The sequence below is a fragment of the Rhinopithecus roxellana genome, chromosome 1, assembly GCF_007565055.1.
Source record: "Rhinopithecus roxellana isolate Shanxi Qingling chromosome 1, ASM756505v1, whole genome shotgun sequence".
NCBI lineage: Eukaryota > Metazoa > Chordata > Mammalia > Primates > Cercopithecidae > Rhinopithecus > Rhinopithecus roxellana.
In genome coordinates this window covers 105741060-105764378 of record NC_044549.1, presented here as the reverse complement: position 1 = coordinate 105764378, position 23319 = coordinate 105741060, and the positions used below count along the sequence as shown (strand labels likewise).

The window sequence follows — 23319 nt, the reverse complement described above, 5'->3', positions numbered from 1 at the left end:
AGTAGCCTATTTGACCCTTAATACTCCTGCAGTGTGGTGCAAATAGGTTAAATGAAGTAATGCAAGTAACGTGCGCTGGGTGTGGAGATTTAGGGTACCAGCACGCAGTGAATAGAGAAATTACTTAGGGGTCAGCAGAGTGGCATATCACGGTGATTGGCACTGTCTAAAGTTTCCTCTATTTAAAAAATGAAAGAGAAATACAACTTTCTTGGGATATCTTGAAGTCAGAGAGCTATTTGTAGTTTGAGATGAAGAAAAATGGGCAAACAAAAGCTAGATACACAGGTATTTCTATCAGTGTACTGATAAAACAACTTTAATAATTTTATCTGAAACAAGATTCCTAAAAGTTGTATGAGAGGAATATTTTTTCTGAAACACCATTCACACAGTTGCGTGAGAGGAGTATTTGGGGGAGATAACAACATTGGTCACCTCTACCACTGATTGAGCTGCTGCTGTGTGCCAAGCATTGTGCTGGGTTATTTCTATCAAGAGCTTTAACTCTCACATCAACCTCAAGAAACTGAAAATGTCATGACTCTGAATTGCTAACTTGTATTCTTCAATGACAGCCAACACATTTTTAAAAATATAAGTTGTCTGCACAGAAAGAGAATGTAGAAGATTGTATTTGCTGCCATTTAGTAAATGACTTTAGTCCTCTTTCTTAGACCAGTGCTTCCCAAGCATTAGTCTTCCCAAGCATTCGGCACTTGATATATGTGGGAGATCTTGTTGCACATACAGACTCTATACACCTACAGTAGAGGTCCAGGATTCTTTATTTTTAACAAACACCACAAAAGTGATTCTCAAGGAGTAGAGGTGAAACTACATTTTGCTAAACATTGAACTGAACTATCTCTGTTTTCTTAAACCTGTTGATAGTGGCAGTAGTTTAGGATAGAGAGTCCTTATGACTTTTCATCTTTGAGGGACTCATTCCTGGCTACCATTGATGCAAGTATGTAACAATATGGGGTTTATAAAAAAAGCTGTAGGTCACCACAAACCATGAATACATTTGCTGCCAGAAACTTAATCTATAAAACAGACTTTCTGATGCATAAAAGAGCTTTTGAATAGAGAAGGTGAATGTTGTTTATGAATTTGCTACCTACAGAAGGTAAGCACAAATGGATAAGTTTATATAGAACCTGAACTTTTAAATCACATCATTCTCTCAGTCTCATTCACAGAGCAGGTTTGGAGGAGATAGATTCTAATTCCTTTTATACTTCTAATAGTCTATATGTGATTCAGACATAACTCGCTGAAACATGAACTGTTTTCATATGATAGACCAGGCTCTTTAAAAATCTCTTAATGCTTCTGAGAAATACAACATGCTAAGTTTTTATGAATGATATAATAGTTTTTTCACTTCCATAGAATCTGTGTGTTATCCGTATCCCCTTACTAGAATATAAGTTCCTTGAAGGCAAGGAATGTGCCTCTCTTCTTCACAGCTGTGCCACAGTTTCCAGAATAGTCTTGGCACACGAACTTCTACTACGTACACTATACCAGAGGAATAGTTTTGTAGGATGTATAATTAAGAGTAACACACAATTTCCCTTATGTGTAATTGAATCCTTTTTTATTTTTAAGTAATAATACTTTTCAACAACTGTTAAGACACAGTTGTTGGAAGCCATAGTAATTTCTTTTATTTTTCAAGCATGTAAAATGTAGACCATATTTTGGAAATACTTAAGATTTGTAACCAAATACCTCATTTCTGTTTTGTTGTTCCACCTACTTAGAAATTATTTACTGAGGAATTTGTACATTCCAAAGTACTTTGATTAACGCCGATTAGTAAGAAGTTCAAATTAAGAACTTATAATGTAAATCGTCTCTAGGAATGCATTACAGTTCTTGCCATTTAATATATCCTTAAGTAGTTATTCTAGTTTTATTTTTCTGTTTTAACTTTTTTTCTTATAACCTCAGTAGTGCCTGTTCAAAAGTAAAGCAAACCATATATAATAATGTGATGCCTGCAAACTCGAACTTGCGTTGGGATCCGGACTTCATGATGGATTTTATTGAGAATCCCTCAGCCCGTAGCATCAACTACTCAATGCTGGGCAAGATCCTCAGTGACAATGCGGCCAATCGCTACAGCTTTGTCTGCAATACACTCATGAATGTATGTATGGGCCATCAGGATGCTGGCAGGTGAGATGGATTACCCTGGAATTCATGATTAACCAAAGAGTTGTTGCCTTGGTGCTTCTTTGAAATTGATGTCATTAGTAAGCGTCTGGACTCACATTTGGCTATCATTTGCTTTTTCTAAATCTTCTTTTTTTCCTTAATTCACCTCTGCACTATCTTATAATTTCCTTAACCTAAGAGACAGTGCTTTCTGATTTTTTGTGCTGGCATGAGATGTTTTCAATATGGCCAACAATTACATGATTTATTTTCAAAAACATAGAATAAAAATACAAATAAAAATGCCCATATTTTGAAAAAAAACTGTATTTGGGTCCACCTAAATTACATAGTATCTATAAATTTTTTCTTGCCCTTAAAAATGTAAATCGTAGCTCAGATTTATTCACGAAACTAAAAATATTCTAATTCATATATGTGCCGATTGTTGCCTAACAGCATTAATTGTCAAAAATATTTGAAGCCATTTTTATCTGCTTCTCAAGGTTCTACTAAGTTATTTGACAAATGAATTATCTGTGAATCTAAGAAAATGACTTGTTTGATGTTAGTGAAATATATGTTAATTAAGTATATCACAGGTGAATATTTCTCTTTTGTACAAGGTTACTTTCTATGTTTTCTTTTTATTTTCTAGGATTAACGACATAGCCAATTTCTCCTCCGAGCTTACGGCTTGCTGCACTGTTCTTAGTTCAGAATGGCTGGGGGTTCTGAAGGCTCTTTGTTGTTCTTCAAATCACGTGTGGGGGTTTAATGATGTACTTTGCACTGTAGATGTAAGTTTTCTTTTTCATTTAGAAATTGAACTGTGCAGTTAAATAATTAGTGGCTAATCTTTCTGCTTTTGGCTTTTATTTAATTGATTCAACTGAAATGTTATAAAATATCATTTCTTTCTCCAAAAGCAATAAACCACAATGACATTGCCATGGATTAAATACATGAAAAAAATAGAAATAAATAGAATGCATAGTTTAATCTGTAGCAGAGGGATCAAGAATTTCTTTGTTTCCTGAAATTTCCATTTAGTTGAGATTTCTTCCATATGGATGGTCTCTTCAGAGCTGTTTTTTCTTTTTACCAACTGCCCTGGGTTCCTCATAGCATGGGATATAATCTAACTAAAGCAGTTCACATTCTGAAGAGAACCATTTTGATATTTTTAAGTGCAAGGCACACTATACAAATAAAGGCTTTGTGGGGTTACATAAGAATGTCCAGCTCTAGATTCTGAGGGTGTCCAGTGTTTTTGGCAATTATGCCTGGAAGATGATAAAGAGATACCCCTCGTATATATCACTGACTTCCTTGGATGTCATGTTGCATCCATGATGTGTGTATTTCTTTAAAAATCTGTCTTGATTCTTTACTTCTCCTATTGCCACTTATTGGAGTAGTCTTTGTCCTACATTAGTATCGCTTATGCATAGTTCTTTATACATTTTTATACCTGCCTCTCAGTTGCAGGTTTACTTCTGAATTCTGCTAATCAGGACTGGTTGGATAATCCTATTTCTACATGTTCATTATATGAAAACTTATGAATTTATGTATATAGAATTCATAGATGTGGCCTGCTTTTCTGGACAAAAGAGACTTTCTTTAATATAGTTTCTTAATCTCTTAGTTGTTTTTTTAAAATTGCACTTTACCTTTTGCTTCAATTTCTCATCTAAAAAAATGGAATTAATAATACTGTGAACCTTATAGCGTTGTGCTAATAAATAAGGTGATTTTTGCAAGTTACCCATAGTCTTTGGCATGTGGTACGAATCAGTATGAAGATTGCTATTGTAGTTGTTTTTCCTGTTATTTTCTGCCAAGGTCACATGAGATCTAGAAAGGTAAATTTTTCACTGTGACTCAATTAATTTCCCCCTCTGTCTCTTTTTCTTCTTTTTAAATTTAAGAGTCAATTGGAAACTTTCAGAGTTGTTTTTAAAATGAGTTTTATCATATTAAAGAATCCTTAGTAGTTATCACTGAAAGGAACTCCAAAACCTTAGTGAGGCTTGTTTTTCAACTAGGGGGGAGCCTCCTGGTTTTTCCCTGCCTTCTAATGGTCTGACTCTTAAATGATATATCTTGTTGCCAAAATGTTTTAATGATGTTACATCTTGTAGTGATTTCCTGATTTTGCATTTTTGTTGTTTTGTTTTTCATTTGCATGTATGCAAGTCAAAGCTCAGTATTTTCTTACAGCATTGGAATGTGGGTAAACCTCATTCATTGTTTTATAAAATAGAAATAGGCCTAGAGGATAATCATCATGATATGTTGTCATTTCCCTCTGTTGGTTCATGTTGGGATTTGAGATCTTACTGGTATTACCTACAATCTCTTAGTTATTAATCTTAGATACTACTCACAAGGTTGTTAGGTATTAAAACCTGTCAATGTTTTTCTTGAAGGTGAGTGACCTTTCATTCCATGATTCATTAGCTACTTTCATTGCTATTCTGATAGCACGACAGTGTTTTTCCCTGGAGGACGTCGTGCAGCATGTCGCACTTCCCTCTCTTCTAGCGGCAGGTAAGGCAGCATCCAGGAACTTCAGTTGCTCTTTGATTGTTGTCTTGATGGAGTGGTTTCTAACACTAAAACACAGTGAAAGGAGTATTTGAGGGTATGTATATTGGAAAGTGGTGTAGTATCAAGGTAGATATAGTAGAATTGTAATAGTTGTTGTATGCAAATTAACATGGATCACCATGAAAAAGGTGGGAAACTGCTATGTTACAGTCTGTTTTAAGAAAGCACTAAGATTTCTCAGAAAAATAGCCAGGGCCTCACTTTCTTACCATAAGGAAAATTTATTTAAATTATTCCAGGAAATTTAGCTTGATAGGAAATCTGAAGGACGTGTTCCCAAGTGTGTTAGAAAACTTGCTTTTCCAATCCCCCTTTCCTAGCTTGTGGAGATGCGGACGCTGAGCCCGGGGCGAGAATGACATGCCGACTCCTGCTTCATCTCTTCCGAGCTCCCCAGGCCTGCTTCTTACCTCAAGCAACGGGTGAGCTGACTGCTGAAAAATCTGATTGGTAGCTAAAGGTTCTAAAATGACCAAATAGGCTGTCCCTTTCTGTAATTGCCTTCTTAATTTTTTGGGCATGCCCTGGGGGTGATGAAGGGTGAGATGATACCATTCGTTGAGAGGGCTGTCAGCACCTTTAATCCGTGTAATATCAGGATGTATTGAGAAATACGAATCAAGAGTTAATAAGCAATAAAAATACCTCTGCTCTTAGGCCAAGTCATGCTGGTGGGCAGCATGGTCTTCTCACATACTGTGTGTGTTGGTTCTGAACCACACCAGAGCAGCTTAGGGCAATGGTGATTTGTTTTGTTTTGTTTTGTTTTGTTTTGTTTTGTTTTGTTTTGTTTTGTTTTATTTTATTTTATTTTATTTTATTTTATTTTATTTTATTTTATTTTTTTCAGGACAGAGTCTCACTCTGTCACCCAGGCTGGAGTACAGTTGTGTGATCTCGGCTCACTGCAATCTCTGCCTCCTGGGTTTAGGCAATTCTCCTGCCTCAGCCTCTCAAGTAGCTGGGACTACAGGCATGCGCCACCATGCCTGGCTAATTTTTGTATTTTTGGTAGAGATGGGGGTTTTACCATGTTGGCCGGGCTGTTCTTGAACTCCTGACCTCTTGATCCACCTGCCTCAGCCTCCCAAAGTCCTGGGATTACAGGCGTGAGCCACTGCACCTGGCCCTCATTTATTCTTGTACTAAGTAGAAGGAATAAAGTAAGAATTTTAGGGGCGTTGGTGAAGTCTTTTCCTGAAGATCATTTCCATATAGGTATGCATATATTTGTCTGAGAATCAATACAAGTATGTGAAAGTCCTACTAATCTTTTTGATGTATCTCTGAGGAGGAACGACATTGTTTTAGTAAATAACAAGAAAAGGATAATTGAGGAGTACTGGCAGTGTTTCTTAGTGAATCCATGAAGCATCAATTAAAGCAAGCTAATGGCAATTAAGCACCCACAGTCTAACAATGAAAGGCTGACTGCCTGTAAATAATTACAAAACATTACTAATGATGGTGATGAGACTGTTAAAGATTTGTTGTTTTTGTAGGCAAACCTTTCCCCGGAATAAGATCATCTTGTGATAGACACCTCTTAGCCGCTGCTCACAACAGCATTGAAGTGGGAGCTGTGTTTGCTGTCTTAAAAGCAATTATGATGCTTGGTAAGATTATTCTGACCCTAAGCTTCTTGGTTAATCACCAGAAATGAAGGCAAAATAATTTATTTTCAGATTTAAATCTAGTAATATTATTGGAAATCTGATATTGTTTGATCGCTTATTCTCCTGGAAAAATTAGTTGGTTTTTCTTAGACCAAATACATAAGACTCTGAAGATTCTGTCCCTTATCTACAGTGTCTCTGGGGGAACTTACATATAATATTTTTTATGGTGTTTTAGTGGCATCATGTCTTATTCTGATGTAAAATAGGTGCTCAGACCCACAGGGTTGTTTTGCCTTCTTTGGTGGCAGAAGTCACACTTTGTGAGAGACAGGGATGACTTGGTAATCTAACTAAACATTTACATTTTATCCAGATTATGTTTCAGGAGCAGAACACCAGAAAGTCTGAGTTTTAATCTTAGTGTTTCTGCTTCTGTCATGACCCTGAACAAGTATATTTCCTTCTAACTTTGTTTTTTGATGACCCATGCAGTAGTTGCAATGATGTTGATATTATTGATAAATCAATATTAAATTTCACAATACTTTTTTTCATTTAATTCATAATGTCCAAGATGTTCTTTACATCCTTATTTGTAAGTATTCTCCTGGAATAATAGCACTGCCTTTTCTCTTCATTTACAGGGTAATACATTAAAACATTATTCTATAAATCAGAAAGGGTTTGAATAATTAGAAAGTCTAGAATTCAGACTGCCTAATTCTAACTTTGGGTACCTTCTTTTGTCTTGACTCTTATGTTCAGAAGTAGCTCCCCTTCATTAGAACAGAAATTACTGAATGGATAGGAATTGCTTTAGATGAGTCCTAAATAACATGTTTCGGGCTATAATCTTGCCCTGCTTGGGAAATGTTATTTGGTGATGATGAGGAAAGATAACAGAATTTTCAAAAAACTATCTATCAAAACTTCACCTTAAGAAAGGATACACACACAGGCCTGTGAATTTTGTAGTAAAAAGGGAAGGTAGAGCCACATCAAGGACCACAGCCTCCTCTGAGTGTAGGGGCTTATAGATTTATACAGCCAACATTAAATGCTCATTTCAGTGAGTAAAATTTCCCTACTGTAATCATATTTGCAGGGAAAGTCAGTTGGTCGGTTCTACTTAATAAATTAATGTAGGGACCATGAAGATAGGAACTGGCTTTTTGCCTGTGGTATTTCTAGTGCTCATCAGAGAAACTAGCAAAGAATGAGTTTTCAATACAATTATGTTGGAAGTGTGAATCTGTAAGTGACACACATGTTAATTGCAGAAACCAAGATGAGTACCTTCTAGACACTGGCCCCATGATTTGTAGGACTGGTCTAATCTCAAGTAAAATTTGCCCACCTCTTTACGTAATTTGGAGGATTCCCTGGGTCTAAGAAGTCAGGATCAGGTCAGTTTAATGTCAGCAGAGCTTTGAGCCAGGCGAGCACTGAACACTCAATGTATTCTATTGTCTATGCAATTGCAGAAGGTCTGGCACAGACTCTGATACCTTCTCTGTTACCCTAACATCTAAACTAAATGAGGATCTCCTAGTATGGGGCTAGCAGATATGATTTTTTCTCTTTCTTTTCTTTTCCTTTCTTCTCTTATTTGCAGAAGCTGTAATTTATCCACCCTACCATGCCCTAACCAACTCTCAATTCCTATCCACCAGGATATATTTTGAGTTAGGGAGGTGGGAGCATTATATCAAATTTGGTTTTTAATTTCTACAATTTAACAAGGTATAGAGGTAGTTGTTTACATCACCTAACGGTAGTGAAAGCATACTACATTTTGGTACTTTTAGAATTTAGTCTTTTCTTTCAGCTCCTGAAGTGATCTATTGAATTAAATCCTGTGGGTAAAATGAAGTTGTTACTCTTTGTGTTTGTATTTTAATGAGAAACATATGATTATATATTGATAAATTGAAATTCATTATTTATTCATCTCCTCCGCTTAAGATTTTGTAAGTAAATACTCATTAAGCCATTTTTCAGCAAAGTCAAAACTTTTTCTTGGTTGACTTGGGGGTTTTAAAAGGCTTTTTCCATTAACTTGGGCATTGTTTTGCCCACTTACTGCAGGCAGTGAAGGCCTACTGTAAAAGCATGTGTTGGTTCCAGGAAATTTTCTTGTCAAGGCCTATGATCCTGTGAGTAAACAGGCAAAAGTTTGAAGGCTGTGCTGTCATTTGGCAATCCTTATTTTGAATTTTTATTACTCTCTCACTTTTAAAATATGATAGTTATTTGTCTTTCATGGCTGGAGATTTCTTATTTCTAGCTATTCAAACATTCTGTTTAGTTTCTTTCCCAGAACTTTGTTATGAAGAAAACACTTTCCTTAACTTCATTTCACTAAGTATACTAGAGATTTATCAGGTAAGGTTTTCTTATTTCTATGTTACAGAGAGGAAGGTAAAAAACAGGGGTTATTCAATGAATACCCTACTTTTCAGGGCTTCCTTAGTATGCATTGCCCTTTTCCATTCCCAGGGAAATAAATCTCTCTTGTCAAGAAGTTGATAGTAAGGTGGGCTAAGGCAAAATTTTCTCTTGACCTATGGATAGAAAATAAGTCATTGTAAGAGAAGAAATGGAAAAGGGACATCTAGAAGGGTGAGTAACCCATTTTTTCCTTGTCTATAAGTCAAATGAATTTGAATACATTCATGCTTGAAATATTGGTGAAACCAATGTTCTGTGATTATTTAGTGTGATTCATAATGGCCTTTCCAAGTTTGGTGAAACTATAATCATACAAACAAAGTAAGGATCGAGTCTTGAACTTGCTTTTTCTCCATTTCTGATAAAAACTTCTCTGGGTTCATGCATTTATTCTCTTGATCCATTCTCTCTATTCCTGAACAACTGGCTATTCAATAATAATAATATTCACATATTTTAAATCCCTGAAAGCTATCCTCATTTGCTCCTCAAATATTTGGCAATATTTTGAACTTCTGTGATTTTGCTTTTGTGATTCTATTACTTAGGAGATGCCAAAATTGGCAATAACAGTGTCAGCTCTTTAAAGAATGATGACTTCACCATGAGAGGTTTGCGATGTGATGGGAATGCTGATGATATTTGGACTGCCTCACAAAATCCAAAATCCTGTGGGAAAAGCATTTCCATTGAAACTGCCAATTTAAGAGAATACGCTAGATACGTACTAAGGACTATCTGTCAACAGGTATTCTAATTTAATTTGCCTTTTACTTTGAATACATAACTCTTCTTTTGGAGAGAGCTATTTACACTTGTCGGAAACTTGTGTATAGGTGGTCCTTTTTTTCTTGCTCACTTTATTTTGAAATAATTTTAAGTTTGCTGAAAAGTTGCAAGAATTATTTTTAAAAAACTCATGTCCATCCTTTACACAGATTTACTAATTTTTACATTTTGCTACATGTGCTTTGTAATTTGTATGTGGAAATGTGGGTGCATGTCCCTATTTTTTTCTGAATCATTCATTTAAGAGTAGATTGTATATTTTATTCTTTTGAATATTGCATTATTTCATAACATAACCAAAATATAGCTATTAAACATCAGAAAATTTAGCTTTTGGTACAGTAATTTTTTCTCATCTATAGGCCACAGTTTGATTTTTTAATTGTCCCAGTATTGTTGGATTTGTCTGAGGTTTCCTGTAGATTAGCTTCAGATTATGCATCCCTGGCCAAGATACTATAGAAGTAATCTTGTGTTCTTTCAGGTAATCATGTCTGAAGGCATGTGATGCCCATTTGCACCTCAAGGGTGGTGTTAATTTTGATTAAGATGTTTCCATTGTATAGTTTCAAGATTTCCCCACTGTATAGTTACTAATTTTCCCCTTGCAATAAGCAATCTTTGAGGAGATACTTTGAGACAGTGCAAATTTTCTTCTCCTCATCTAACTCCCCCAGCTGTCATAAGCATTCATTTTCATTCTTGCCCAATCTAGTCTTTACTATGATGGTTGCAAAATGGTGATTTTTTTTCCCCCCTGCTCCTCCTCTTCCTTCATAATATCAGTCTGCGTCCTGTTTTAAGGAAGAGCCTGCCCTCCTCCCCTATTTATCTATTTATTAGCCATATGGGTTATAATATACTGTACTTTGTTATTTTCATGTTCAGACTCCCAGCTTTGTCCAGCAGGAATCGATTCATCCTTTCTATCACATCATTTGACGTTTAAAAAATAGATGGTATTTTCATAGTTTCTGGCCCATGTTGTACTTTCTGTGCCCCGGACCTGGAATCAACTATTCCTCCAAGGAGCCCTTGGTTCTGTTTAGCAGAGAATGGTACTTAGAAACCAAGATCTGGGTATTATGTATGCTCATGGTTATGGAGTATCATTAATTCTAGGACCCATTTGCAGACAAAGCTAGGAAGAAAAATATATCCATACACATAAATATATGTAAATATATATATATATTTATGAGGTCCTACTGATACCTTCAATTCCAATCCAACCCCACAAAGTATTTTCCCCTAATTCATATTAGTATCACCTTCTTCCATAGTAAGAATGCTGATTCCCAAAAACATCAACTTACTTATTTAATTCTATAATACATCTGAAATAGTTTTAAAATGGTACACATGGCCGGGCATGTTAAATGGGCTATCCAGTGCTTTGTCAAAAAATGATTAATTAGAATATAGTATCAAAAATGTACACTAGGTCAGGGCGCAGTGGCTCAAGCCTGTAATCCCAGCACTTTGGGAGTCTGAGGCAGGCGGATCACTTGAGGCCAGGAGTTTGAGACCAGCCTGGCCAACATGATGCAACTCCATCTCTACTGAAAATACAAAAATAAGTCAGGTGTGGTGGCACATGCCTGTTATCCTGGCTCTTTGGGAGGCTGAGGCATGAGAATCGCTTGAACCTAGGAGGTGGAGGTTGCAGTGAGCCTAGATTGCGCCACTGCACTCCAGGCTGGGTAAGAGAATAAGACTCTGTCTCAAAGAAAGAAAGATATGTAGCACACATACCACTAGGAAGAACAAACCTACCCAAAAGGAGTTGAAGATTCGTTTACAATTCCACTTTCTCTAAGGGTTTAAAATATTGTGTTCAAAAATTATTGGAACTTTTCCCATCCCTTTGAATATATTCTTTATCTGAAATGGAACTAGGTTCATTTGGTTTTGCCTTAAGTTCCTTTCTTGCCCCCAGCTCTGTCTATAGGGTAGCTTACTTCTAAAAATGAAACTATACAAAAAAGTAAGGCCGGGCGCGGTGGCTCAAGCCTGTAATCCCAGCACTTTGGGAGGCCGAGACGGGCGGATCACGAGGTCAGGAGATCGAGACCATCCTGGCTAACACGGTGAAACCCCGTCTCTACTAAAAAATACAAAAAAACTAGCCGGGCGACGTGGCGGGCGCCTGTAGTCCCAGCTACTCGGGAGGCTGAGGCTGGAGAATGGCGTAAACCCGGGAGGCGGAGCTTGCAGTGAGCTGAGATCCGGCCACTGCACTCCAAGCCCGGGCGACAGAGCGAGACTCCGTTTCAGGAAAAAAAAAAAAAAAAGTATACTCAGAGATGTGTCTTCCCTCCCATATCCCTCTTACCAGATGATCCAGTTTTATTATTTTTTGGTTTATTCTCCCTCCCATATATTTTTTTAGAAGTTATCTTTTCTTATACAAAAAAGTGACATACTTTATTATTTTGTACTTTGCTATAGATGTCATATTGACTGGGTCATGTTTTTGTATTTTACAGGCATGTTATAATTATGGTAAAAGTTAATTAACTACATAGTCATATAAGTATTGAGAGGCAATTGTGCTTTGGTTCCGAACTGTGAGTGCATATTGGAATCACCTGGAGCATTTAAAACAATTTGGATGCCTAAAAAATTACTGATATCTGGGTGCCACCACCTGAGTTTGATTTAGTTAGTCTGATGTGGGCCCTGGGCATAGAATTTTATAAAGATCCCAGGTAATTTTAGTGGACAACCAGCATTGAGCCACTGGTATGGTGGTTAAGAAACAGACTTCACCCGAAATAGATCTGGGTTCAAATTAGGCTCTGTTACTGTTGGTGATTCCTTACTTTATTTAGTATAATTATTTGCCTTTGAAAAAAATGATAAAGAAAAGGCAATAGGAGTTTAAATTGCTAGAAACTCTTCAGAGGGTCATTAGCCCCAGGCATCTATAGCCCCTCCACTCACACTAGACCCAGCAATTGCACTTCTATGAAATTACCCTGACAGTTATTGTATAGAAAAGAGATGTGCATGAATACTTATTTATAATGATAACATTATTCATAATAGGATCAAAATGGAAGATAGTTTTCTAAATATTTGTTATAGTGTGTTCTATCTAGTCAGTGAGATAGTACAATGTTTTCCATGAAAATTATGAAGAACGTATATCTGATAGAATTGTTACATAGCAAGTTAGAAAAAACTGTCACAAAATAGTACCTAGAGCAAGACCTCACTTTCCAGTTAAAAACATACTAATATTCTCTTTATTGTTTTTCTTTTTTTTTCCCTTTAAAAAATGTTTTTAAGCAAGGTTCTACTTTGTATTCTTTAGAAGTCAAAATGCTAGAAATTTTGTTTTTAAAATTTTTCTACCTACTTTATGTAATTTTTTTAATTGGAAAATTTCTGTCAGTTTTATGTTCAGTTATGCACTGTGGATTTAGTACATATTGCATATATATACCAAAAGCCAGTGCCTGTCAATCTAATTGCCCTATTATTTTTAGGAATGGGTAGGAGAGCATTGCTTAAAAGAACCTGAAAGATTATGTACAGACAAAGAACTTATATTGGACCCTGTGCTTTCAAATATGCAAGCACAGAAATTACTGCAGCTTATCTGTTATCCTCATGGCATTAAAGAATGTACCGAGGGGGACAACCTGCAAAGACAGCACATTAAGCGTATTCTTCAGGTCAGTCGTATACAGATTATGTTTCTGTCATTTGACAAATTCTTTGTAATTATAAAAAGAGTTACTTTCTCTCTTTTTTTGTCCTTACTAATTCGTGATTTCACTTAATCCTGATTTTTATTCCCCACATTTTCTGTGGAATGACATACTTTATTTTTGGGTGGATATACATGCTGCAAATTGTATATAATCATCAAACAAATATTGCTATTTTAAGTCAGTATTGTATTTACATGAGAAATATGCTTCAGAGAGGGGGCTATGTTAAATATATTATTAAATGAATATTGAAATCATTTTGGAATGGGATTGGTTAAATTTTTAAAGGAGAAATGCTTATTTAGTTTCAGTGCATAGCTGAGTCAGGCACAATATTAACTATTTAATTAATAATTAATGTTTCTGTTTGTTGGTTTGTGTCACTACTGGATATATATGCAACAAGTCTGGGAACCTTTTGACTCATATGAATTCTTGTATTGTGTATGATTATTCTGCTCTTTCTTCAGAGAAGGAGTACTGTAAGGAATTACTGTATTTTAACACATTTGATACCCATCATGTTTTAATTCTTTCCATTTTTTCCCAGAATCTTGAGCAGTGGACACTGAGACAGTCCTGGTTAGAACTCCAGCTAATGATCAAACAGTGCTTGAAGGACCCTGTGAGTTTGTATTGAAAGCTTATCTCTGTATGAAATTTTATAAAAAGCAAAACACGTTGATGTTTGAGGATAAGGGAATACACATATGTGCCAGTATTCTTATATCTAACTCTAGGGCTCTGGTTCTGTGGCCGAAATGAACAACTTACTGGACAATATTGCAAAGGCAACAATAGAGGTATTCCAGCAGTCTGCGGACCTAAATAATTCTTCTAATTCTGGCATGAGCCTCTTCAACCCAAACAGTATTGGAAGTGCTGATACAGGTAGCACAAGACAGAATGGAATAAAGACATTCCTAAGGTATTTTTGTGTGTTGTTTTATTGATCTGTCATGAATTTCTCACAAGTAACGGTAAATTTTGTGTAGCACAGTGATTTTTCTTTAAGTCCCAGGAATGTGAAGAACATAGTTACTTGTAAGTGGTGATTACCATTATTTTAATAAGTTAATGAGTAAAGCTGGGGTGGATGATAGCTTTGCATTTGGAATATTTGATGGAGTAGGACTAAACACCTTGAAACTGCAGGTGAACTCAGGTTTGGTTCATGCTTTCAGTGTCCCTTGGTCTACTGTGTTATGTGGTATTCATTATATGGGAAACACTTTTCCCACCATTTTTATTGATTTATCATTTTGCACAAATATATCCTGATAATTTTTGTGCAGAATTAGAACCAGTAGGCATATAAAATCTTAAAGTAATTATTTAATCATGAAAGGCAGATTGATTTGTATTTCATCATTTTGGCATAAAGTATAACTAGCGAATTTTAAACTTTAAAAATTAGCTATTAGTATGCTTACATATAGTATTTCATATTGTAACTGTGACAGAAAAATATATTGTTTGTTGGACAAAGTGATTGTTTTTAATCAGAGACGGGGTCATAGGAAAACATTAAAATCAGTTTAGTTACAATATCCTTCCAGAACTGCATGCTTTATTGCTTTCTGTAAGCTTAGGTGGAAAGCTCATGCAAATGCCTAGTGTTCGGAAAAAGGAAAGATAATACAGAAATAAAAGGGAAATTTTGGAACAGTCTGTGTGTCTCATACATCAAAGTTTTGCTTTGGAGTTTCTGTTATAACTGTGAGAGCGGGGGAAAGGATGCTTTCTCTGGTGTAACACCTGTTTCTGATTTTAGTTCCTCCGAACGCAGGGGCGTATGGTTGGTGGCCCCCCTCATTGCCAGGCTGCCAACTTCTGTGCAAGGAAGAGTGCTGAAAGCTGCTGGGGAAGAGCTGGAGAAGGGACAGCACTTGGGTTCTTCTTCCAAAAAGGAAAGGGACAGACAGAAACAGAAAAGGTGTGAGTGGAAGATGTGCGTCTCTGTGAGAGTTTAAAGAATAATTGAGAAAGTCTCACTTCCTATAAACCCGTGTGGTCATTGTACCCACAGTCCACTGAAATTTAGTTTTTAAATGGAACTGGAAATATTCTGTTAGGCAAGGCTGTCTTCTTAAAAAGTTTCAGGTTATAATCCTTAATACATTAGTTCTCAATTCTGCCTTTATATCCAAATCACTGCTGAACTGTTAAAAACAGTGATTTCTGAGACCCGCTTTAGACCAAATGAATCAGATCTGGATAGCTACCTGATCCCTGTATTTTATTTTTAATTATTTCTATTTTTTTTTAATTATTTAGGTATTTATGTTTAAAATAAATATAATGTATAATTCTGGCATGTTGGTGTCTGAACTAGTTGCTCATATTTTTAACATTTAGGGCTCCTATTCTAGACTAGACATTAAAACTCCTAGGCTACCACTACTCATGTTTTCTTAATTTATTTTATGCCCAAGAAAAGGTTTCCAGTAATTATATTTGAAAACTGTGTTACTGAGAAAGAACAAAACCTCACCCTAATGTGAAAATGCCATGAAACCTAGGAGTAAAGGAAAAAAATTGACAGTTTCTTCCATTAAAAAAAATATTTTAAGCATATCGGTTTCTTGTCCGCTAATGAATAATACTATAGTTGCCACCATTTATTGACCGCTTACAAAATGGCAACTCCTCTCTAAAACTCATTATGTACATGAGCTTTTAAAATTATCATAGCAATCATGTGATAGTTACTCTCATTCTCTTCTTTATATCATGTTGAAACTGAGGCACTTAAAGGTTACATGAGTTGCTCCAGGACACACAGTGAAGGACATAAAGCCTGGGTTTAAATCCAGGAGGTCTGGCTTCTGAGCCTGTGCTCTTAACTACAGTACATTTTGGTAGAGACCCAGCATTGTATGTATTGTATTTGTTTTTCATCTGGTTGTTTTACCATCTTGGCCAGCATTAATTAACCAACAAGAGGGCATAATTTTAATTTTCAAATCATATTTGCTAATAGTCGAGTGTATGTGCATTGCCTCACTTCCCACAGGCAGGACAGATGGCATTGAAGAGACTTGAAAGATCATTCTTCCCACGTCAGGGGCTCTTCATTCTGCCCATGTGGGATGATGCTGATTGAAATATTTTGGCCTAGTTCTCATTTTAAGAAATTTTTCTTTCCAACATGGCGCTTTGTTTGTCAATATGATTTGTTGATTGTTTTCTCATTGAGGACATTTTGTTAAAATGCCAATTTAAAACAGAATTTTTAACCAAATGCCTTGACACCCCTCTACCAGTGGAGGCTACGGGCTGTGTTGGAGCCTGTGGGCTGTGTTGGAGCTGCACACTAGAGGTCGCTAGCAAATACTCTGTTTTTGGAATCCTCAGTGCTGGCTGCTAAATTAGCACTACTAATACCCTGCTTTTTGGTCTTGGGAAATGTGCTGAAAAACAAACCCCAAAACAAGCTCAACAGACATATAGGCCTCTTTTCCCAGACTCTAAAATAAGAGTTTTATGTGAGAACTTTAAACATTTTTAATTTTATCCTGTGTATAAATTGATATTCTTTCTGATGTATGTTTTAAAATCCTGCATATTGATGTAGAACATGAATTCACTGTCTTCTACCCTCACTGCCTGACATGCGCATGTACAGTATGGATTGATGGTAGTTTGAGAATGGCTTCAAGGGCAATTAGAGCATACCAAGTGATTTAGAAGCATTACAGTGGCTTTTAATCTTATAAGTAGAGGTATGATTTAAATTTTCAAGCAGCCTTTGGTTATTTACCACTTCCCTTATTTATCTAATAGTGAGGCAAAGAAATGAATGTTGCCAGAGGAAGTAATGCATTATTTCTAACTAGATCTGCTGTTATTACTTCCTTTGTAGTATGTCTCTTTTGAGTCAACAACCCTTCCTCTCACTGGTACTTACCTGCCTTAAGGGACAAGATGAACAAAGGGAAGGCCTCCTAACATCTCTCCAAAATCAAGTTAACCAGGTAAAGTATAATATAATATTAAGCCAGGCAAATATCTTTCTAATGGCATTCATTTATTTGCCTTTCAAATACTGAAATTAAATTAAAAAGGGCTGGGTGAGGTGGCTCATGCCTGTAATCCCAGCACTTTGGGAGGCCGAGGCTGGTGGGCCACTTGAGGCCAGGAGTTTGAGACCAGCCTGGCCAACATGGTGAAACCCCATCTCTACTAAAAATACAAAAATTAGCGGGGCATGGTGGCGTGCGCCTATGATCCCAGCTACTCGGGAGGCTGAGGCAGGAGAATTGCTTGAACCTGACGGGCAGTGACTGCAGTGAGCTGAGATCGCGCCATTGCACACCAGCCTGGGAAACAATAGTGGAACTCCGTCTCAAAAAAAACAAAAACAGGAACAAACAAAAAAAACTAATAAGAGTACAAAATGTTTTGAGAAGATGCTGAGAAACAATCCATGCCCTGTTCTTCTACCTGGCATTCTAGACACCACAAGATTAACAACTTTATATTAATGATATGTACAATAAATCTGTACAGCCTATAAAAGTAAAATTTTACATATTGCATATAACTTCGAAGTATCTGCCCCTCTCCTAACTTTGCCTCATAGGAGAGGACCTGGAGGAGTCTATGCTGCAGTAGACATGGCAGTGAGTCCAGCTCCTCAAGCTTGGATGCCACATTATCAGGCACAGTTTCAGCTTGAAATCTGTAGGTTCAGAAACTCACTTTTATTGATGCCAACCAAATACACAAGAAATAAATCGGAAAGCATATTTGTTTATTTAGAAATAATTTGGACATTGCCTTTTCACCAAACACAGTTCTCCTGGTCACTGTTCGGGGCTCTTGCATCTATGTACTATAAGGAGACTGAGCATTCACAATAGAAATTGGAGAGCATGGAATTAAGCAAAGTGGATAGATTGGTCTTATGAGGTGTTTTATCCTGATGCAGAGCCTAATTGACCCCTTCTTGTGGCACTGTGTTTCTGTGACACCATGTCTTTCCCTCGAATGGTACTAGATGGACATGGACAAGGACACTTAATCTTTTTTGATCCTGCTGTCATTTCTTGCCTTTTGGATATGAGAGATCTAGATATAGCAGTCATAGTGAACCTTTTTAAATGTAAGTCACATATTACCTCAGTATACCTAATATAAAAATTCTAGCTGATAAGGGCAGGCATGATTTGACACTGGCTCTCTCGTCTACCTTGTCTCCTACCAGTCATGGCCCTCTTTCCTCCACTGTTGTTGCACTGGCTGGCCATGTTACTGTTCCTTGAACTTGCTGAGCAAATTCTCATTTCAGTGCCTGTGCATCTTTTCTTACCTTTTGGTGGAAAGATTCCCTTCCAGATATTAGCATGGCCTGCTCCCTTCCTTCATTCAGATCTCTTTTCAGATGTTACCTCCTTCGGGAGGCCTTGATCACCCTCTAAAAGTAGGACCATAGCTATTCTCTATGCCATTGCATGCCTCAAATGACTTGTTACACTTAGTTTTCTTTGTCCCACTACTATTATTTGAACTCCATGAGAGCTTGTTTAGTTAACTGCCTTGCCCCCTTAAGCCAGCCTTGAGGAGAGGTTCATTTCTTTTGATGAGATTTAGGAAGTGCTTTCATCTCACCATGCAGGGTACTTACAGGTCATCTGTTGGGAGGGGGTACTTTTGCATGTGACTCATTTGAACGCTTTTAAGATGACTCTCATTAACGACCATATTTCAGAGCATGGTAGGGTTTCTGTTGGTGGTTTTTTATTTTGTTTTGAATTGCAATTTTTTTTTTTTTTTTTTTTTTTTTTTTTTTTTTTTTTTTTTGCTCATGTCATCTGATTCTAGGGTGTTGCCCACTTGTGGCTCCCTTTCCTAAGCAAATTTTTCCTTTTCCAGCATTAGTATGAGTCAGTGAGGAAGTGAAGAAGCAGCCCACTTTATAAACTGATAAGCCACTTGGCTGATGTCTACAATGCCATATTTTTCAAAGCACTGTGCATTCTCTTTATCAAGGAAGACACATACATAAGATAGCAGACCTTCTCTTCTATAAAACATCAAAATAATACATTTGCTAGGATTCACAGCAAGTCCCTAGAAATGTAACACAGGACTGAGGCAAAATGTAATTCTGTCTCTCCAGTGTTTTTCTTCGTAAGACCGATGAGGTAATGTATTTTAAAAGTTTTTATTAATGCTAAATGTGATGCCCTCTCAAGCATTTTCCCAGACTTAATCATAGGCTATATAATTATATAAGATTTTCTTCTTCCACCTAGAAAGGCAAATGCAAAATAACTAGCCAGATTTCTGTCTGCATGGAGGAAGAAGAAAGCTAAAATTTTATTTAGCTTTGTTTCTTAATTTGTTAAAGATAAGAAGTTGCTTTTTGCTATCAGTATAAAGCTCAATTTATCTTTAAATGAGAGAAAAATTAAACTTTAATGGAGAGAAAAAGATTTCTTTTTCCTGATCTTAGATTTTAAGTAACTGGAGAGAAGAACGATACCAAGATGACATAAAAGCGCGGCAGATGATGCACGAAGCATTGCAACTCCGCCTAAATTTGGTAAGAGACATTTCTAGTATTTTCCCTTCATTAAACATATCTACATGTGAAAATAACTCCAGCTTTCCACTTCTCCTAAGTGCAAAGTCTGCATTACAAGGTGAGGCCTTCCACTCTTTGCTGTCTGTAACTACTTCCCTGTTTCTAAAGCCTTCTGTTTCCCTTGCTGCTTTCCTTCCTGTCTGGTCATACTTCCAGACAGTGCTAGGTATTTTAAGCTTTGATTTGCCTTCTTTACCTCTACCCTAGTGAATCTTTCCTTCTCTTCCGTTTGTGCTAAGCCCAGGTCTGAGAAGACTATTATAAGTGTTAGCTTCTACTATACTTATTTAAAACCATTTAAAAAGTCTTTTAACTCAAAGTTTTGTCCAACTTTCCATCAAATTGATTATAAAGACAAATCCCACAGAGAAGTTTTATAGAAATTTAAAATTTCTCACATATTGTGCATTCCTTTGAATTTTCTTTTCCCATCAGGCAGGTCCAAGTGCAGGCCTCTATGGGGGATGGCCTGCCTGATACTTTTGCAGTTGTTTCTAACCTCGTCCCAACATGTGAACTGGTAGGCGTGCGGGCCAAGCCTCCTGCCCATCACTGCTGTGCTAGTGGATGCTTCCATATGGTATTATGATAGCAGGCTTAGATTCAATAGTAATTGTACAGCAAACACAAAGTTGCAAGTTGCAGATAATTGGATTACATGACTTTGGCATTATTCAGGTTTAATTCAACTATAATTGCATCATAAAAATGGACATCATAAAAGATTTGGAACAAAAGAAAACTAAGTTTATTGGTGCCCACATTCAGATACTCACTTCCCTTCTTCATTTTATTTAATTTTTGAATGAACTGTGCTGAAAGAACTAAAAATAGTGATAAACATGTAGGTAAGTGAGAGAAAAGATAAGATAATCTATAAACTAGAGCATCCCTTGTTTTTTTAAATAAAAAACAATGAAAATTTGATCACATAAAGCAATGGGATGTTATTTTCTATTTTACAGAATGCAAATATTTTACTGTATTTTATCTGCTAGGTAGGAGGAATGTTTGACACGGTGCAGAGGAGCACCCAGTGGACTACAGACTGGGCCCTCCTACTCCTTCAGATCATTACATCAGGAACTGTTGACATGCACACTAATAAGTATGTTTTTATCATTTTACATTATCTTGCTACATGTATGCATGCTTTAAGCTTTGATATACTGATGACGATTTCTGCCACATCTTACTTGGATGGATACTATTAAAAATTTTGTGCCTTGAATAAAAATACTCAGTTAAATAAGTGTATTTCAGTTTCACTTTAAGATGAAAACAATTATTTTCTTTCTTTCTTAGTGAATTATTCACAACAGTTCTTGACATGCTGGGTGTTTTAATCAATGGAACATTAGCCTCTGACCTATCAAATGCATCCCCAGGGGGATCTGAAGAGAATAAGCGTGCATACATGAATTTAGTAAAGAAACTGAAAGTAAGTTTGAGATCAGCCTGTATTAAGAGCTCAAGTTGTTCATGGATTTATTATCTAGTGCATTTTAATTTACTACTCCTTAAATTAAATGTTATTAATTGTATTCAACTTAATTTAATGTGATTATTTGCCATTTGTTTCACCTAACCTTATCAGTACCTAGAAGTTACAAGCACATAACCTTATTTTTTATTAAAATTATATTATAAAACATGTTTAATTTTTAAAAGAACTTTAGAAATCCACTGTTAAATATAAAACCAGAATACTAACATTAGATAGATTTAGGATAACTCTATGCTTGGACTGGCACATGTAATTGAAAAAATAAACATCTGCATTGATATTTATAAATCGATTCATTTGACCACTAACAGAATCTTTTTAAAAAATTATAAGAAAAGAGTGCAAAAAGAAAACAAATAAATCTGATGCATTACCAATCAAATAAATCAATGGTTACCTTGTAATCTGACCCTGGACATGAGAAAGTGTTCTGTTCTGCAGCTCCTGCATTCTGATTGTGATCGCTACCCTGGATTTTTGTCATTTCAGCACTACGATGTTTGTTGTGTAACAACAGTGCCTTTGTGTATGTGTTCTATTTTCTACTTAAATAGAAGAAATGAAACACTCACTACTCTATTTGGAACTGCCTTGTAGACCATGTTCAGGGTTAAAGAATATGCGCTAAGCTATAAAAAGGGAAATGTTTCATAGGAAAACTTCCTTCTGGTTAACTTTTGCCTTCATTGTATTTTCTGTCCCACTTCTCACTCACTCACTCACTCACTCACTCACTCACTCACTCACTCTCTCTCTCTCTCTCTCTCTTTTTTCTTTAGAAAGAGCTAGGAGACAAGCGATCAGAAAGTATTGACAAAGTTCGACAGTTACTACCTTTGCCGAAACAGACATGTGATGTCATCACTTGTGAACCTATGGGTTCCTTGATTGACACAAAAGGAAACAAAATTGCTGGATTTGACTCTATAGATAAAAAACAGGCAAGAGTAAATGTTTTTTCTCATATATAAATTTATTTACAAAAAATCAAATACTTTTTCTTGTCTTAACGTAGGATATATAAAATGTCTCAGTTTTGCTGTTGATGTTTTTAAGGCATATGCTTGTCTTCTAAGTGTACTTAGTCATTGGCATTATCATATAAAGAAGTCATATCTTTGAAGATCTTCATTTTATATGTTTAAAGGACTTAAAATGTTTCCCTGAATTTAAGTAAATCTCTGAAACATACCAAGAGAAACTAAGTAAAAGCTTAGTGTAAAAAAAAAAAAAATAGCAAAAATAAGTTCTGATTTTACTTCAGATTTAGAAGCAGAATATATTTATCAATACAAAATTTCTTGTAAGCTGAGCATGGTGGCGCATGTCTTTAGTTCCAGCTATTTGGGAGGCTGAGGCAAGAGGATTGCTTGAAGCCAGGAGTTTAAGGCTGCAATGTGCTAGGCTCATGCCTCTGAATAGCCAATACACCCTAGCCTGGGAAACAAAGTGAGACCCTGTCTCTGGAAAACAAACAAACAAAAAAAAAGAAAACCTTCATGTAGTAAGCTATTTCAACTAAAAATTGTTTGAGAAAAGTGGCCAGTTATTCTTTTAATGAACATTAAGCAGCCACAGACAATTCCATAATCACCAAGATGAAAGAGTTCCTACCGTGAAGGGGGAAGTAGACAGACAATTACAGTGTGATGAGATTTGTGTGTCATGGTACAGAGACAGTATTAGGGGATAGAATAGGGTGCCCAGGAAAATTGACATGAGTCATTTTGAAGGATTAAGAGTTAGCTGGGAGGTAGGGAAAATTGTGGTACAAATAAAGGGAGAGTTTATAAGAAGACATGAAAGAATCAGATTTACCAGGGAATTTAGAGTAGTCTGAGAATCTGATACTAG

General features: G+C 36.2%; 2 protein-coding genes across 2 annotated transcripts in view; one reads left to right on the top strand and one right to left on the bottom strand.

Moving 5' to 3' along the window:
- Positions 1-21983, bottom strand: part of P2RY12 (purinergic receptor P2Y12) — a 47289-nt gene extending 25306 nt beyond the window's left edge. Inside the window, exon 1 of the mRNA XM_010370586.2 lies at positions 21863-21983. The gene's annotated coding sequence lies outside the window, so the exon portion shown is untranslated. The remainder of the gene's footprint in view (positions 1-21862) is intronic.
- Positions 1-23319, top strand: part of LOC104667983 (mediator complex subunit 12L) — an 89047-nt gene that overhangs the window by 12601 nt on the left and 53127 nt on the right. The window contains exons 6-20 of the mRNA XM_030928746.1: positions 1966-2190; positions 2828-2969; positions 4605-4725; positions 5106-5207; positions 6288-6401; positions 9404-9603; positions 13139-13327; positions 13917-13991; positions 14107-14294; positions 15141-15302; positions 17232-17343; positions 19827-19916; positions 20957-21066; positions 21264-21399; positions 22245-22406. Coding sequence (XP_030784606.1) covers positions 1966-2190; positions 2828-2969; positions 4605-4725; positions 5106-5207; positions 6288-6401; positions 9404-9603; positions 13139-13327; positions 13917-13991; positions 14107-14294; positions 15141-15302; positions 17232-17343; positions 19827-19916; positions 20957-21066; positions 21264-21399; positions 22245-22406 — 2128 coding nt within the window. The remainder of the gene's footprint in view (positions 1-1965; positions 2191-2827; positions 2970-4604; positions 4726-5105; positions 5208-6287; positions 6402-9403; positions 9604-13138; positions 13328-13916; positions 13992-14106; positions 14295-15140; positions 15303-17231; positions 17344-19826; positions 19917-20956; positions 21067-21263; positions 21400-22244; positions 22407-23319) is intronic.